We start from the raw sequence: 15,000 nt of genomic DNA, 5'->3' as shown, positions 1-15,000 counted from the left end.
TGTGTGTGTGAGAGAGAGAGAGAGAGAGAGAGAGAGAGAGAGAGAGAGAGAGAGAGAGAGGTGTTTATTGTGGTGTTATTGTTACCATTAAAGTCTAATTGTCAACTCCATTTGCAAGGTAATTTGTATGTAAGTGTGTGTGTGTGTGTGTGTGTGTGTGTGTGTGTGTGTGTGTGTGTGTGTGTGTGTGTGTGTGTGTGAGTGTGAGTGTGTTCGTTGCGAGGCCTCTAAACAGGAAAACAAAAGTGGGAATAGAGTAAAGGTAGCAAAACAACTGCGCTCCTAACTGGGTCTCTCTCTCTCTCTCTCTCTCTCTCTCTCTCTCTCTCTCTCTCTCTCTCTCTCTCTCTCACACACACACACACACACACACACACACACACACACACACACACACACACACACACACACACACACACACACACACACACACACACACACACACACACACACACACACACTACACAACTCATTAATTAATATATTGGAGGAAAAATGGTGGAAAAAAGAAGAAAAGTGAGAGAAGAAAAATGCAAAAAAAAAAAAATAATAATAATGAAGTTAGGAAGAGGAAAAAAAAAAAAAGTGAAATATTCATAGTTAGTTGAAGGGAAAGAATTGTAGAGAGAAAGTGTCAAATTTTCTCATTACTTCGTCTTACGTGTGCTTGTATTAACTGTTGCTTCTCTTACTTGGCTTATCTTTCTTCACCTTTCAGTGTTCTCCCTTCTTGGTTCTCCCTTCCTTATTCTCCAGACCGTGTTCTTGCTGCTTTGCTTTCTCCTTTCTTGGTTGTCCTGGCGGTGTCCTGCTGGCGGAAAGAGGGAAAGAGGAGAGGGAAAAAAAATGGAGAAAAGGGTAAAAAGGAGGAAAAGAAGTAAAAGGGGAGGAAAAAATGGAGAAAAAGGTGGAAACTATGAAAAAAGTAGAAAATGAGGAAAAACAGGAAAAAATGAAAATAAGAAGGAAAAAGAGAAAAAAAATTGAAAATAAAAGGAAAAGAGGAGGGAAGCTGGCTGTGTCCTGCTGGCTGTGTCCTGCTGCCTGTGTCTTGTTGGCTGTGTCCTGCTGCCTGTGTCCTGCTGGCTGTGTCCTGCTGCCTGTGTCCTGTTGGCTGTGTCCTGCTGGTTGTTTCCTGCAGTCGGTGCTTTGTCAGTGTTCTGTTGGCTGTGTTATGGCTGTGTGATGGCTGTATTTTGGCTGTATTCTGGCTGTGTTCTGGCTCTGTGCTGGCTCTGTGTCTCCTGGCTGTATTCTGGCTATATTCTGGCTGTGTGGTTGTTGTATTCTGGCTGTGTGGTTGCTGTGTAGTGGCTGTGTGTTTTCTGTGTGGTGGCTGTGTTCTTGCTGTTTCTCTCCTGGGTGTTTGTGTGTTATGAGCTCCTCTCCTTTACCTGTGTTTAATCTCTCACTCAGGTGCTGTGGAGGCTGCTGGTCTTTAACCCTTCAAATACTGGGACACATTTTTACCTTGGAATTTGTGAACGATTAGACCATTTTATTGACATTAGGAAGGGTCTAGGGAGGTCAAGATTAATGGCCACAGTTTTCACTATTTTGATCCCCCTACATAATATTCTGAACCTGTATAAAATCTCTAAATATGAAGTAAGAAGAATGGATGTGGAAACGCGTCATGTTACTGAAGGGGGTTAAGTTGAGAGTTGGTGGTCTTGGTGGTGTGTTGTGGTTAGTGTAGCAAGCCTTGATCGTTGTGGCGTTCAAGGGTCTCTTCTTGTCTCTGTTGAAAGCTTGACAGTAAAATGACGTGTTTCGATATTTATTCTGTTTATTATTTGGTGACTTTATACAGCTTCAGAAACTTATGTGGGGATTAAAATAGTGGAGACTCTAGCCATTATTTTTTTTTTATCTCCATAGAGCCTTTCTAATGTAAATAAAACCGTCTAATCGTATTAAAAACTCAAAATGAAAATGCGTCCCCGTACTGAAGAGGTTAAGTAGTTTTCATTTTAAAGTTTTTTTTTTATTCCATTGACAATTTTTAAGGTTTTAGAAAGTTGAAAGGTTGTGAAGCGTGTTTTCATGATCTCAGTGATAGTTTGCCAGACAGTAATGGAAGTGTTTGCTGTTTCATCGGGTGCTTACCTAGTGTATGATTGATTCCCTGCATAGTCCAACACTTTATTGGGAGTTTCCTTTTTTCTTTTCTTTTTTTTTTAGCTAGGGTTGTTTTCATGATTGTATTGATCGTTGAACAAGGAGTTTACATCGTCGCTGGGGAAGCACCCGTCAGGACCCACTCATCATCGTCTCCGCGGTGTAGTGAAGGAACGCGGCCTTATGAATGAATGCCAGGCTTGGATGTATGTGATCACTATGGTGTTCTGTCTGTCTGTCTGTTTGTCTGTCTGTCTTTCTGTCTGTCTGTGTGTTTGCTTAGCCATCGCCATTCTCCTCCTCCTCCTCCTCGTCCTTCTCTTTTCGTCCTCCTTTTCCTCCTCCTCCTCCTCCTCCTCCTCCTCCTCCTCCTCCTCCTCCTCCTCCTCCTCCTCCTCCTCCTCCTCCTCCTCCTCCTCCTCCTCCTCCTCCTCCACTGGTTGGAAGTAGTCAAAACAGTTATTGAATTGGTTGGGTTTATTAGTTGGACTTTTGAATTGAAATCAGAAGGGGATAATTCTCACGCTGATTAATACACCTGTCCGTCTTGATCTGAATACTGTGTTTGGTTCTGGTCACCCCATTACAGAAAGATACACACAAACTGGAGAGAATTCCAAGAAAAGCCACCAAGATAATCCCACCACTGCCAAAACAAGCTTTAAGAGGAACGCTTGAGGGAGCTCTACTTGTTTAGTCTTGAGAGGCGACGGATGGGAGGGGATTTGATTGACCTCTTGAAAATGTTTGTTTCGTGGTTTTGATGACTTACACATGCACAGCTATCTCATCATTGACTGAACCAACACGTATAGAAATAGAGGCGTTAAGATTATATATAGGTAAACGCCTCAGATCACATTCAGCTTAACATTATATCTTTAGCAGAGTAATAAATGCTTGGAACTCTCTTGGATAGTCACACGACAGAAGCATTTACACAGAGGTTGTAGAAGCACCTCATATCAACCGCTCAAATAAAACTTTGCGTCTGCGTTAAGTTTTTCTCTTTTTTTTCTAAGTATACCAGATAGTAGCATTTCTCTTTCAACCTTTCCTTTGAGCTGCTCTCTGTCTGTCTGTCCTTTCTTATTTTCTTTCCTTCAAGCGTGTTATCCTTTTGCTTTTGACTCAGAATCTGCAGTGGTAGCATAATCACACTGTCAGCTTCATTAATCCCGGGAGGGCTGTTGCTGTCTCCTCCTCCACCACCACCACCACCTCCTCCTCCTCCTCCTCCTCCTCCTCCTCCTCCTCCTCCTCCTCCTCCTCCTCCTCCTCCTCCTCCTCCTCCTCTTGCTTTGTTGTCCTGTCTCTATCACTGGTAGTTAAGTAGTAGTTTAAACAACCAGCTAAGTAAGGACCTCAGGATCTGTTGCTGTTTGTCTTCCTTTGTATTCCTTTGTATCTCCTCCTCTATTTCCTCCTTTTCCTCCTCCTCTTTTCTCTTTCAATCTTTCCTATCACATCTTTGACCTCTCTCTCTTCCTGTGCTGTTTTTGTTTCCCCTCCCTGAGCCGTGGTGTCCTTCAGCCTTTAACTGGTACAATGCGTGGTGGTAGAATAGACACACAGACAGCCTCGTTAGTGCCAGTAGGGTTGCTGCTGTCTGTTCTTTCCTTTGTATTCCTTTATATTCTTTCCTCCTCCTCCTCCTCCAAGCCACTGGGGGAATATTAGTGGATGATGACAAGGATGACGATGTTGTCGGTTGGGAAACTAAATATCACCAGGAAATAGAAAAAAAATGAATTAAAGAAATGAAATAAAGGAAAAACGTGTTGAGAAGAACGACACATTCATACGCACGTACATACATACATGCAGACAGACAGACAGACAGACAGACATACACACAGACAGACAGACGAACAGATGGACAGCCAGAATAAACAAGTGCATTGAAAGGCTCTCAAAATACGAAGCAATAAAGAAAGAGAGAAAAACGAGGATGACATGCACAATAATTCTCTCTCTCTCTCTCTCTCTCTCTCTCTCTCTCTCTCTCTCTCTCTCTCTCTCTCTCTCTCTCTCTCTCTCGCAGGGGTAACTTAGGCAGATTCGCACAATAGAATATTTACCAACTTTTGAGCGAAATGAAATCGACAGACTCAACACACATTCCTTCCTCTCTCTCTCTCTCTCTCTCTCTCTCTCTCTCTCTCTCTCTCTCTCTCTCTCTCTCTTCACTTTTTTGGTCTTGTGAGGGAGGGCAGAGGAAAGGAAGGAGGAGAGGGAAGATGATGAACGGGAGGGAATAAGGAATGGAGAAAAGGAGGGAGGGAAGGGAGGAGGAAGAGGAGAGGAGGGAGGGAAGGCAAGAGGGAAGAGGAGGGAGAGAAGAAGAAAGCTGGAGGAATGAAATGGAAAAAAAAAAAAGGAAAGGAAGATGAAATAGTGGCGAGGAATGATGGATGGAAGGGAGGAAAGAAAGCAAATGGTGGAAGGAAAGAAAGAAGAAAAAAAAAGATAGAAAAAAAAGGAAGAAGAGGAGGAAGGGAAGGAAGAAGGAAGGTAGTGAAGGAAAAAGGAAAAGAAGAAAGAAGAGAAAGGAAAGCGAGTTTGCGAGAAAGTGAAAGGGACGAAAGAAAGTTAGAGAGAGAGAGAGAGAGAGGATAGAGAGGGAGGGAGGGGAAGGTTAGGAGGAAGGAGGGAGAAAGAGAGAAAGAGAGAAATGAAATGTTCCTTGTGTGAGAGACAAAGGAGACAGGCAGGTAATTGAGAGAGAGAGAGAGAGAGAGAGAGAGAGAGAGAGAGAGAGAGGTGCACTTTATTAATAAGAATAATAAGCACGAAAGGTCACATTTGAGGTTAAAGGTTAAAAAAGAAGGCGAAATAAATACACGTGACCTTTTCTCTCTCTCTCTCTCTCTCTCTCTCTCTCTCTCTCTCTCTCTCCCTTCCTTCCCCTCTCCAAGCTTTTTTTTATATCCAATTCTATGTTCTCTTTCTTTTTATATATATATTTCACTCTCTCTCTTTCTCCTCTTTTTTGTTCCGGCTCTTCCTCTCCCTCTCCCTCTCCCTCTCTCCCTCTCCCTCTCTCCCAGGATGATAGGGGATGGCGTACCATTTCTATGCACCGCTGGTACAAAATCCTCTTTAATTGAACAAATCCCACAGCTCTCTCTCTCTCTCTCTCTCTCTCTCTCTCTCTCTCTCTCTCTCTCTCTCTCTCTCTCTCTCTCTCTCTCTCTCTCTCTCTCTCTCTCTCTTACTTTTGCTTTTGTTTTACATTTTTTTGAGTTTGTGTTTTTATTGATGATTAATTTTTATTGTTGTTGTTTTTTTTATTATTTTTTTATTATTATTATTATTATTATTATTATTATTATTATTATTATTATTATTGTTGTTGTTATTGCTGTTGTTATTTTTTTCTTGTTGTTGATTAAAGACTATATTTTTGTGTAACGTGTGTGTTTGTTTGTTGCAGGTGAGGCAAAGGTGCTGGCCGGCAGGAGGTGGCGGTGGAGAGAGGTGAGAGGTGGTGGTGGTGGTGGTGGTGGTAGTGGTGTTGGTTGTGGTGAAGGTTGTGTTGGTGATGGTGGTGGTGGTGGTGGTAGTGGTGTTGGTTGTGGTGGTGGTTGTGGTGGTGATGGTGGTGGTGGTGGTGGTAGTAGTTGTGGTGGTAGTGGTGGTGGTGGTGGTGGTGATGTGGTCTGCATGGCCTCTATACAGGAGACAACGAGCTGCAGGAAGCTACCAGAGGCCTACACGTGGCGGGCCCTGTAGTATAAGACCTGCCTCCCTTGAATCCCTCTTCGTGCATTGATCTCGCCTCTTAAACCTCTCTATTGACTCGCCGCTAACGCTCTCATTACCCGCACTGTTCCTCTGCTCCAGTCACCCCGGCCACCCTTTACTTGTGTGCTCATATCTTGCCAGCTTCTTTGCAAATTGGATTCTATATAGTGGTGTGTGTGTGTGTGTGTGTGTGTGTGTGTGTGTGTGTGTGTAAGTATGTGTGTGTTTCACTGTTTGATCTGCTGCAGTCTCTGACGAGACAGCCAGACGTTACCCTACGGAGCGAGCTCAGAGCTCATTATTTCCGATCTTCGGATAGGCCTGAGACCAGGCACACACCACACACCGGGACAACAAGGTCACAACTCCTCGATTTACATCCCGTACCTACTCACTGCTAGGTGAACAGGGGCTACACGTGAAAGGAGACACCCAAATATCTCCACCCGGCCAGGGAATCGAACCCCGGTCCTCTGGCTTGTGAAGCCAGCGCTCTAACCACTGAGCTACCGGACGTGTGTGTGTGTGTGTGTGTGTGTGTGTGTGTGTGTGTGTGTGTGTGTGTGTGTGTGTGTGTGTGTGTGTTTTGTGAACGAATCTTATTTTCTTTTTAAAATCGGACTTTTTTTTTTTTGTGTGTGTGTGTGTGTGTGTGTGTGTGTGTGTGTGTGTGTGTGTGTGTGTGTGTGTGTGTGTGTGTGTGTGTGTGTGTGTGGCAGCGCAGGTAGGCCTAGGAGTGAAAAGGATATCGTAGGTGCAAGGAGGCCTAGGGATTTTCATTTTCTGGAACAGTACAGAAGTTGTGTGAATGCCGCTTTTTTTTTTCTTTTGACCCATTATGTCGCTTAATCAGGGCCGGAGAGAGAGAGAGAGAGAGAGAGAGAAAACTGAAGTCCAGCCCTGGTTCCATTTGCCACTAGTCTCATTATTCTATCCGTTTATTTATTTATTTATTTTGTGTGTGTGTGTGTGTGTGTGTGTGTGTGTGTGTTTGTCTTCTATATTAGTTGTGTTCTTCCCGTTAGTTTAATGCCTGTATCTCTCCGCCTTTCATTACACGTCTGGTTCTCAGAGTAGCGATTCCCTTCATCTCAGTGTGGTGCGAACGACTCAAAGGGATGAAAAGTATTCTCTAGGGAAGGAGGTTGACGGTTCTAAATGTACATTCCTCAGACGTAGATTGAGGGGTGGATCTAATACGGTTATTGAGTATTTTTCGGGACGTAACAATGGTAGCTAATGCAAATTCCCCAGACTCAGTAATCAGGACAGAGTAGGAATGCGGGAGGGGCGGTGTTTGAAGGAATTGGTTCTGAAATAGAGTGGTAGCTGGGTGAAATACACTCAGTGACTAATTAATGTGGAGATTTGAAAGATTAGTCAATTGTTTGGTTGGGGATGATTGGTGGAAATGGGAAGGCATCTTGTTTTCTTTTTGTGTTTTTATTTATACCATGTGGGCTTTTTACGGGAATTTCTGGGCTAAATGGGATACTTTTTGGTGTACCTCCTATCTAAAACCCCATCCGCTAGGAAACCATTGCCCCGAGTGAGGAAGCCCTACCTACGCTCCGACCGTGGACAGGATTCGAACCCGTGCGCTTGGAGACCCCTTGGACCCCAAAGCACGCATGGTTCCACTGCACCACAGCTTGCTTTGTTATGGTGTTCGTGTTTGTATGCTTATATTACAGTGCAGGAGTGAGGGTCAGTCTGCGTGAATGGTGTACCTCAGGGTGCGTGGAGTGTTTGTAAGTGAATAATGGAGTGCATGGAAGGGTGGGTACGTGACGCGGCCAGTGGGTAGAAGAGTCCACACTACGAAAACAATGTGTGTCGTCTGAGAAATCATTTAAAGTGAGATCATTGTGGATTTGTACATTACACGCTGACTTAACTCGCGCCTCACGGGTTGGAGACGTGCCATTTTGCTTTATTATACATTGAACACCTATTTAACATTTCTTATGACCGAATAGCTTTATTATATGATTAGAATAGAAACTTGTCACTTTTGTTTTTGTATCATCAGTCTGAAACGAGAGGAACACGTGAAATATTCCTGCCATTATTCCTAATCAGTCATCCTTGGCGCGACAATACACTAATGTCTGAAAAACTACCGAAAAGTTAAAAGTAGTAGCAGCGACAAGGAGCCACTGGTGTACCGTGGTGCTCAGTACACTCTGTCCAGCGACAAGGCAGTGCGACAGTGTTGCCTTGTCCTGCCTCCACCACAGTGCGACAGTGTTGCCTTGTCCTGCCTCCACCACAGTGCGACAGTATTGTCTTGTCCTGCCTCCACCACAGTGCGACAGTGTTGCCTTGTCCTGCCTCCACCACAGTTGTCCTGCCTCCACCACAGTGCGGCGTCCTGCCTCCACCACAGTGCGGCAGTGTTGTCTTGTCCTGACTCCACCACAGTCCTGCCTCCACCACAGTGCGGCAGTGTTGTGTCCTGCCTCCACCACAGTGCGGCAGTGTTGTCTTGTCCTGCCTCCACCACAGTGCGGCAGTGTTGTCTTGTCCTGCCTCCACCACAGTGCGACAGTGTTGTCTTGTCCTGCCTCCACCACAGTGCGACAGTGTTGTCTTGTCCTGCCTCCACCGTCCTGCCCTCACCAGTCTTGCACCCTGCCTAGGTCTTCACCATGGCCGCGGTGATGACTGTTATGAGAGGCCGTGGAGATGATGACTGACTGACTGTTGTACTGTTGTCAGGCCGTGGAGGTACTTGCTTGGGTTTACATCGCTGTGAGGTGTTATTTTATCGCAAGACTCGTGAAATCACTCTAGAATAGCTTAATAGCTTTCAGCGCAACTTGTTAACCCCTTCAATACTGAGACACATTTATACCTTGAGATTTGTGTACGATTAGACCATTTTATTGACATTAGGAAGGGTCTTTGGAGGTCAGAAGATTAATGGCCACAGTCTTCACTATTTTAAGCCCTACATGAGTATTTGAAGTTGTATAAAAATCACCAAATAGTAACCAGAATAAATATGAAAACGCGTCATGGTACTGAAGGGGTTAAAGTATTACTGCAACCGTGGAAACACTTCAAAACACCACCAGCTTCTACGGCAGCCTGGAAAGCCTCACACATCATGCCTCCACTGACTTCCATTAGAGTGTGTTATATACGCTGTTACTTAATTAGAATCATGGAAACACTTCTGACAACTCCAATAATTTCCTCTGAACCTTGATAGTCTTTCCCTTGAATCCAGAAAACACCTCCAAATGTCAGTAACTTCCACACCAGTCTATAAGTTGAACTATTACAAGACACATGAACATACTCTTGAAATCTCCCATTATTTCCTGCAGAGCCTGTTAAACAATCACTAGTTACGAGAATATACTTAAAAACCACAGTAACTTCCAGTAGAGGTTGCTAAACTATCACCACATTCATACAAATGACCTTGAAAACACCAGGAACTTTCTAGGCAGAGAGAGAGAGAGAGAGAGAGAGAGAGAGAGAGAGAGAGAGAGAGAGAGTATCTTTATTTTTTTCATTTCTTCTTTCCATTATTTCCATCCATTTCTCACTAATTCACTTTTCTCTTGTGATCTTCCTTCTCTCTCTCTCTCTCTCTCTCTCTCTCTCTCTCTCTCTCTCTCTCTCTCTCTCTCTCTCTCCTTCCAGCGGGCGCCTCGAAACCTCCACTCTCGCTTTAAGGCGCTGGCCAATCAGGCGGCAGGTGAGAGTGCAGGCCCGCCCTCTTCCCGCAGGCAGCCAATCAGCGCGCACCTCACGTGTTGACAAACAGATACCACGTGGAGGCCAGCACGTGACGGTGGTGGTGGTAGTAGTAGTAGTAGTAGTAGTAGTAGTAGTAGTAGTAGTAGTAGTAGTAGTAGTAGTAGTAGTAGTAGCAGCAGCAGCAGTAGTAGTAGTAGTAGTAGTAGTAGTAGTAGTAATAATAGTAGTGTAATAATGTAGAACAAATTGGTGGGTGGGTGGCTCTCCCTGAGTTTCTTTACACCACCCACCCACCAGTAATAGTAGTAGTAGTAGTAGTAGTAGTAGTAGTAGTAGTAGTAGTAGTAGTGGTGTAGTAGTAGTAGTAGTAGTAGTAGTGGTGGTGGTAGTAGTAGTAGTAGTAATAGTAGTAGTAGTAGTAGTAGTGTAGTAGTAGTAGTAGTAGTAGTAGTAGTAGTAGTAGTAGTAGTAGTAGTAGTAGTAGTAGTAGTAGTAGTAGTAGTAGTAGTAGTAGTAGTAGTAGTAGTAGTAGTAGTAGTAGTAGTAGTAGTAGTAAACAGTGCCAGTTCCTAAACAGTAATTTCTAAAAGTGAGTCTAATATTAGATGGAGAACAGTCTTGAAACCCTCCACTTTGAAACAACCTCAATCATAGAGTCGAAAATCATATAGGGAGGCAGGCAAGGAGTTCAAGCTTACCTGCTAAAAGACATGAACAATTAATAATACTGGTTAACATTTGCATAAAGAGTGTGGACAGAGTAGTTTGAGTTAGAAGATCATTAAAGAATAATAGCAAGAGAGAGTATTCTGTCATGTCACTCTTTATCATCTTATTGGTCAACGTTCTTCTAAGCTTAACTTATCGTCTCCTCCACCCATGCCTTTATGGTGCCATCCTGCACTTTTGCACGTCGTCTCGTACACGTCCAACCATCAGGAAGTAGACAGTTCATACAGGAAAACCATGAAACGCCCGAATTCTGATCTCCAATTCCGATCTTCAAAGGCACTTAACTGTCGCCCTCTCCTCACAATATCCTTCCTTCATCTGAGCTGGAAACTTCACATTTCGTCTCTAACTAAAACAAGTTCTGTTCTGAGTCGTCTCCGCTGGTTTTTGTCACCCCCGCCTCCCCGCTGCTGACTCTTATACAGGTGTCTATCTGGCCGTGTATGGACTAGCTTCACATATATGCCCTCTTACATAAGAAAAAAAAAAAGAGTCATTTGCCGCAAGAGAGCGAAGCATGCGTTCCATTTCTGAAAAGCTACTATGAGAATATGGAAATGTTATGGTATTATAGTCTAATGTTGTGCACGAGTTTAGTTCAGTATTGGTGACAGACGTGACTGGTAGCGAAATAACAGTGAGAGAAGGAAAGAGTATTTTGAATATTTTAGTACTTCCTATACTTCTGAAGAGTGCTTTGATAAGAGTACATAAATGTCGTGGTCTTTGTAGTGTAGTGTTATGACGCACCAATATTCGCTGTGTAATAACTTTGAAAGACTCCAATCACTCCAGAAGAACTGAAAAAGTGATGGTGGTGGTGGTGGTGGTGGTAGTGGTGGTGGTGGTAGTTTTCCGACTTATTTTAAAAGACAGGTTCTGCAGAATGGAGTTACACAATTCAGTGCAGAGTTTTGTTGCACTTTGCCTCCGTGACATTGCCGGGCGCTCCTGGATGAAGCCAGGTGTTGTCACGGCCACCAAGCGTCGTTGTTAACCTTCTGTTCCTCTCTTATCTCTCCTTCATTTCTTCCTCTTATCGCCCTCTTCCCTTTCTTCCTTCTCTCGCATCTCTCCTCCTCTTCATTAATTTCTTTTCACTTGTTATAACTCTCTATTTCTTCTTTTCTCCATTTCCTTCCACTTATCTTCATCTTTCTCTACACTCTCTCATTTCTTTCCGTACGCTTTTTCTAGTCTTCATATTATTTTTTTTCGTTTGTTTCTGGTTGTATTAATGCTTTAACAATTTAAGACACCAGCCTAAGTAGACTTCATGAAATTCCATTGCTTTTTATTTCTGTTGTCTTGCGGTTCTGGGGAAAGGTTAACAAAATTTCTATATTGTTATTTAAAAGAAAACTTTTGAAAAACTGAAAATTTACTTGTCATTAAACATTCGTGGCTTTGGAGAGGCATAGGAAAGAGAGAGAGAGAGAGAGAGAGAGAGAGAGAGAGAGAGAGAGAGAGAGAGAGAGAGAGAGAGAGAGAGAGAGAGAGACGGTAAAAGGAAGTTAATTTGCCGACAAAACTTTGTTCATCGCGCCAAACAGGGTTACCATATATATATATATATATATATATATATATATATATATATATATATATATATATATATATATATATATATATATATATATATATATCATGAAGGAAGAGCGCCTGAAAGCTATAGAAAAAATACAATATAGAATAAGGTCCTCTGAGGTGGCGGGACCACACAAAGACAAAGGCGACAAGCAAAGACAGAGGAAAAGTGTTTAAACATCCTCATGAAACAGTGTACGCCATAGCGAAGTGGAAATACAGAAGCAGGCAGAGAGTTTACTGGAGAAAATTATGGTCTCTCTCTCTCTCTCTCTCTCTCTCTCTCTCTCTCTCTCTCTCTCTCTCTCTCTCTCTCTCTCTCTCTCTCTCTCTCTCTCTCTCACTTGTTTACTATCTTCGTCAAATTTTCTGTTTCAAGTTAGAGAAGGTGGCGGCAGTCACGGAGGGAACCTTGGCCTCATGTGGCGTTATTTATTAACACTGCATGGCAGCACGTCAGAGGGAATCACTGAGGTCTGAGTCAACACTGGCCCTGTATAGTCTTGCCGCTCCAGACAGTGTTTAGGCACCAAACAGCAGCAGACAGTATTACCGCGCCACACAGTCTTACCGCGCCACACAACGCCACAAAGTGTTACCGCGCCACACAGCGCCACACAGTGTTAACGCGCCACACAATACCACACAGTGTTACCGCGCCACACAGCGCCACACAGTGTTAACGCGCCACACAATACCACACAGTGTTACCGCGCCACACAACGCCACAAAGTGTTATCGCGCCACACAGCGCCACACAGTGTTACCGCGCCACACAACGCCACAAAGTGTTAACGCGCCACACAGCGCCACACAGTGTTACCGCGCCACACAACGCCACAAAGTGTTATCGCACCACACAGCGCCACACAGTGTTACCGCGCCGCACAACACACAGTGTTACCGCGCCACACAACGACACAAAGTGTTACCGCGCCACACAGCGCCACACAGTGTTTCTGCGCCACACAACCAACACCACACAGTATTACCGCGTCACACAACCCGACAAAGTGTTACTGCGCCACACAGCGCCACACAGTATTACCACGCCACACAACACCACACAGTGTTACGGCGCCACACAACGCCACACAGTGTTATCGCGCCACACAGCGCCACACAGCAGAACACCGTTACTGTGCCACACAACGCCACACAGTGTTACCGTGCCGTAGACCACACAGTGTTACCACGCCACACAGCGGCACACTGTGTTATCGCACAAAACCACGCCACATAGTGTTACCGCGCCACACAACGACACACAGTGTTACCGCGCCGTACAACATCACATAGTGTTACCTCGCATTATAGCGCCACACAGTGTTACCACGCCACATAGCGCCACACAGTGTTACCGCGTCAAACAGCGGCACAGTGTTATCGCACCACACAGCGCGACACAATGTTATCGCGCTAAACAGCGGCACAGTGTTACCGAGCCACACCGCGGCACACACTGATACCGCGCCTCACAGTGGCACACAGTGTTACCGCACCACACAGCGCCACACAGTGTTACCACACCAAACAGCACCACACCTTATTACCGCGCCACACAGTGTTACTGTCCCACACAGCGCCACACAGTTTTACAGCGCTACACAGCGCCACCGTTTTACAGCGCCACACAGTGTTACTGCCCCACACAGCTCCACACAGTGTCACCGCGCCACACAGCATTAGCGCCCCACACAGCGCCACACAGTGTTACCGCCCCACACAGCGCCACACAGTGTTACCACCCGACACAGCGCCACACAGTGTTAAAGCCCCACACCGCGCCACACAGCGCCACAGTGTTACCGCCACACAGAGCCACAGTGTATTACCGCCACACAGAGCCACAGTGTTACCGCGCCACACAGTGTTGCCTCACCACACAGTGTTACGCCCCACACAGCGCCACACAGTGTTATCGCCACACACAGAGCCACACAGTGTTACCGCGCCACACAGCGCCACACAGTGTTACTGCACCACACAGCGTCACATAGTGTTACCGCGTCACAGTGTTACCACTCCACACAGCGCCACACAGCGTCATTGCCCCAAACAGCGCCACACAGTGCTGCTGCCACACACAGCGCCACACAGTGTTACTGTGCCACACAGCGCCACACATTGTTACCGGGCCACACAGTGTTACTGCCCCACACAGTGCCACACAGTGTTATCGTCCCACACAGCGCCACACAGTGTTATCGCCCCACACAGCGCCACACAGTTTTACCGCCCACACACCGCCACATAGTGTTACCGCGCCACACAGCGCCACACCGTGTTACTGTGCCACACAGTGTTAGCCCGCCGAGGTACAGTGGAATCATGCGTGCTTTGGGGTCCGAGGGGTCTCCAAGCGCACGGGTTTGAATCCAGCCACAGTGTATTACTGCGCCACACAGTGTTACCGCGCCACACAGCGCCACACAGTGTTACCGCGCCACACAGAGCCACACAGTGTTACCGTGCCAAACTGCGCCACACAGTGTTACCGCGCTATACAGCGCCAGACAGTGTTACTACGCAACACAGCACCACACAGTGTTACCCCCACACAGAGGCACACAGTGTTACCGCGCCACAAAGCGCCATACAGTTACCACCCAACACAGCGTCACACAGTGTTACCGCGCCACACGGCGCCACACAGTGTTACTACACAACAAAGCGCCACACAGTGTTACTACGCCACACAGCGCCACACAGTGTTACTACGCCACAAAGCGCCACACAGTGTTACTACGCCACACAGCGCCACACAGTGTTACTAAGCCACACAGCGCCACACAGTGTTACTACGCCACACAACGCCACACAGTGTTACTACGCCACACAGCACCACACAGTGTTACTACGCCACAAAGCGCCACACAGTGTTACTACGCCACACAGCGCCACACAGTGTTACTAAGCCACACAGCGCCACACAGTGTTACTACGCCACACAGTGTTACTACGCCACACAGTGTTACTACACCACACAGCGCCACACAGTGTTACTACGCCACACAGCGCCACACAGTGTTACTACGCTACACAGCGCCACACAATGTTACTACGCCACACAGCGCCACACAGTGTTACTACGCCACA

The 15,000-nt window shown here is 45.7% G+C and overlaps 2 protein-coding genes across 3 annotated transcripts in view; both read left to right on the top strand.

Moving 5' to 3' along the window:
- LOC123501396 (protein O-linked-mannose beta-1,2-N-acetylglucosaminyltransferase 1-like) overlaps positions 1-15,000 on the top strand; it is a 313,371-nt gene that overhangs the window by 110,120 nt on the left and 188,251 nt on the right. The window lies entirely within an intron of this gene.
- Positions 11,201-15,000, top strand: part of LOC123501716 (zinc finger protein 208-like) — a 4,238-nt gene continuing 438 nt past the window's right edge. The window contains exons 1-5 of the mRNA XM_045250722.1: positions 11,201-11,279; positions 12,607-13,075; positions 13,421-13,844; positions 13,936-14,219; positions 14,328-15,000. The exon at positions 14,328-15,000 is cut by the window's right edge and continues 438 nt beyond it. Coding sequence (XP_045106657.1) covers positions 11,201-11,279; positions 12,607-13,075; positions 13,421-13,844; positions 13,936-14,219; positions 14,328-15,000 — 1,929 coding nt within the window. The remainder of the gene's footprint in view (positions 11,280-12,606; positions 13,076-13,420; positions 13,845-13,935; positions 14,220-14,327) is intronic.

Source organism: Portunus trituberculatus, chromosome 9, assembly GCF_017591435.1.
Source record: "Portunus trituberculatus isolate SZX2019 chromosome 9, ASM1759143v1, whole genome shotgun sequence".
In the NCBI taxonomy this organism is placed as follows: Eukaryota; Metazoa; Arthropoda; class Malacostraca; order Decapoda; family Portunidae; genus Portunus; species Portunus trituberculatus.
The sequence above is the reverse complement of the archived record's forward strand: the minus strand, read 5'-3'. Positions and strand labels throughout refer to the sequence as shown.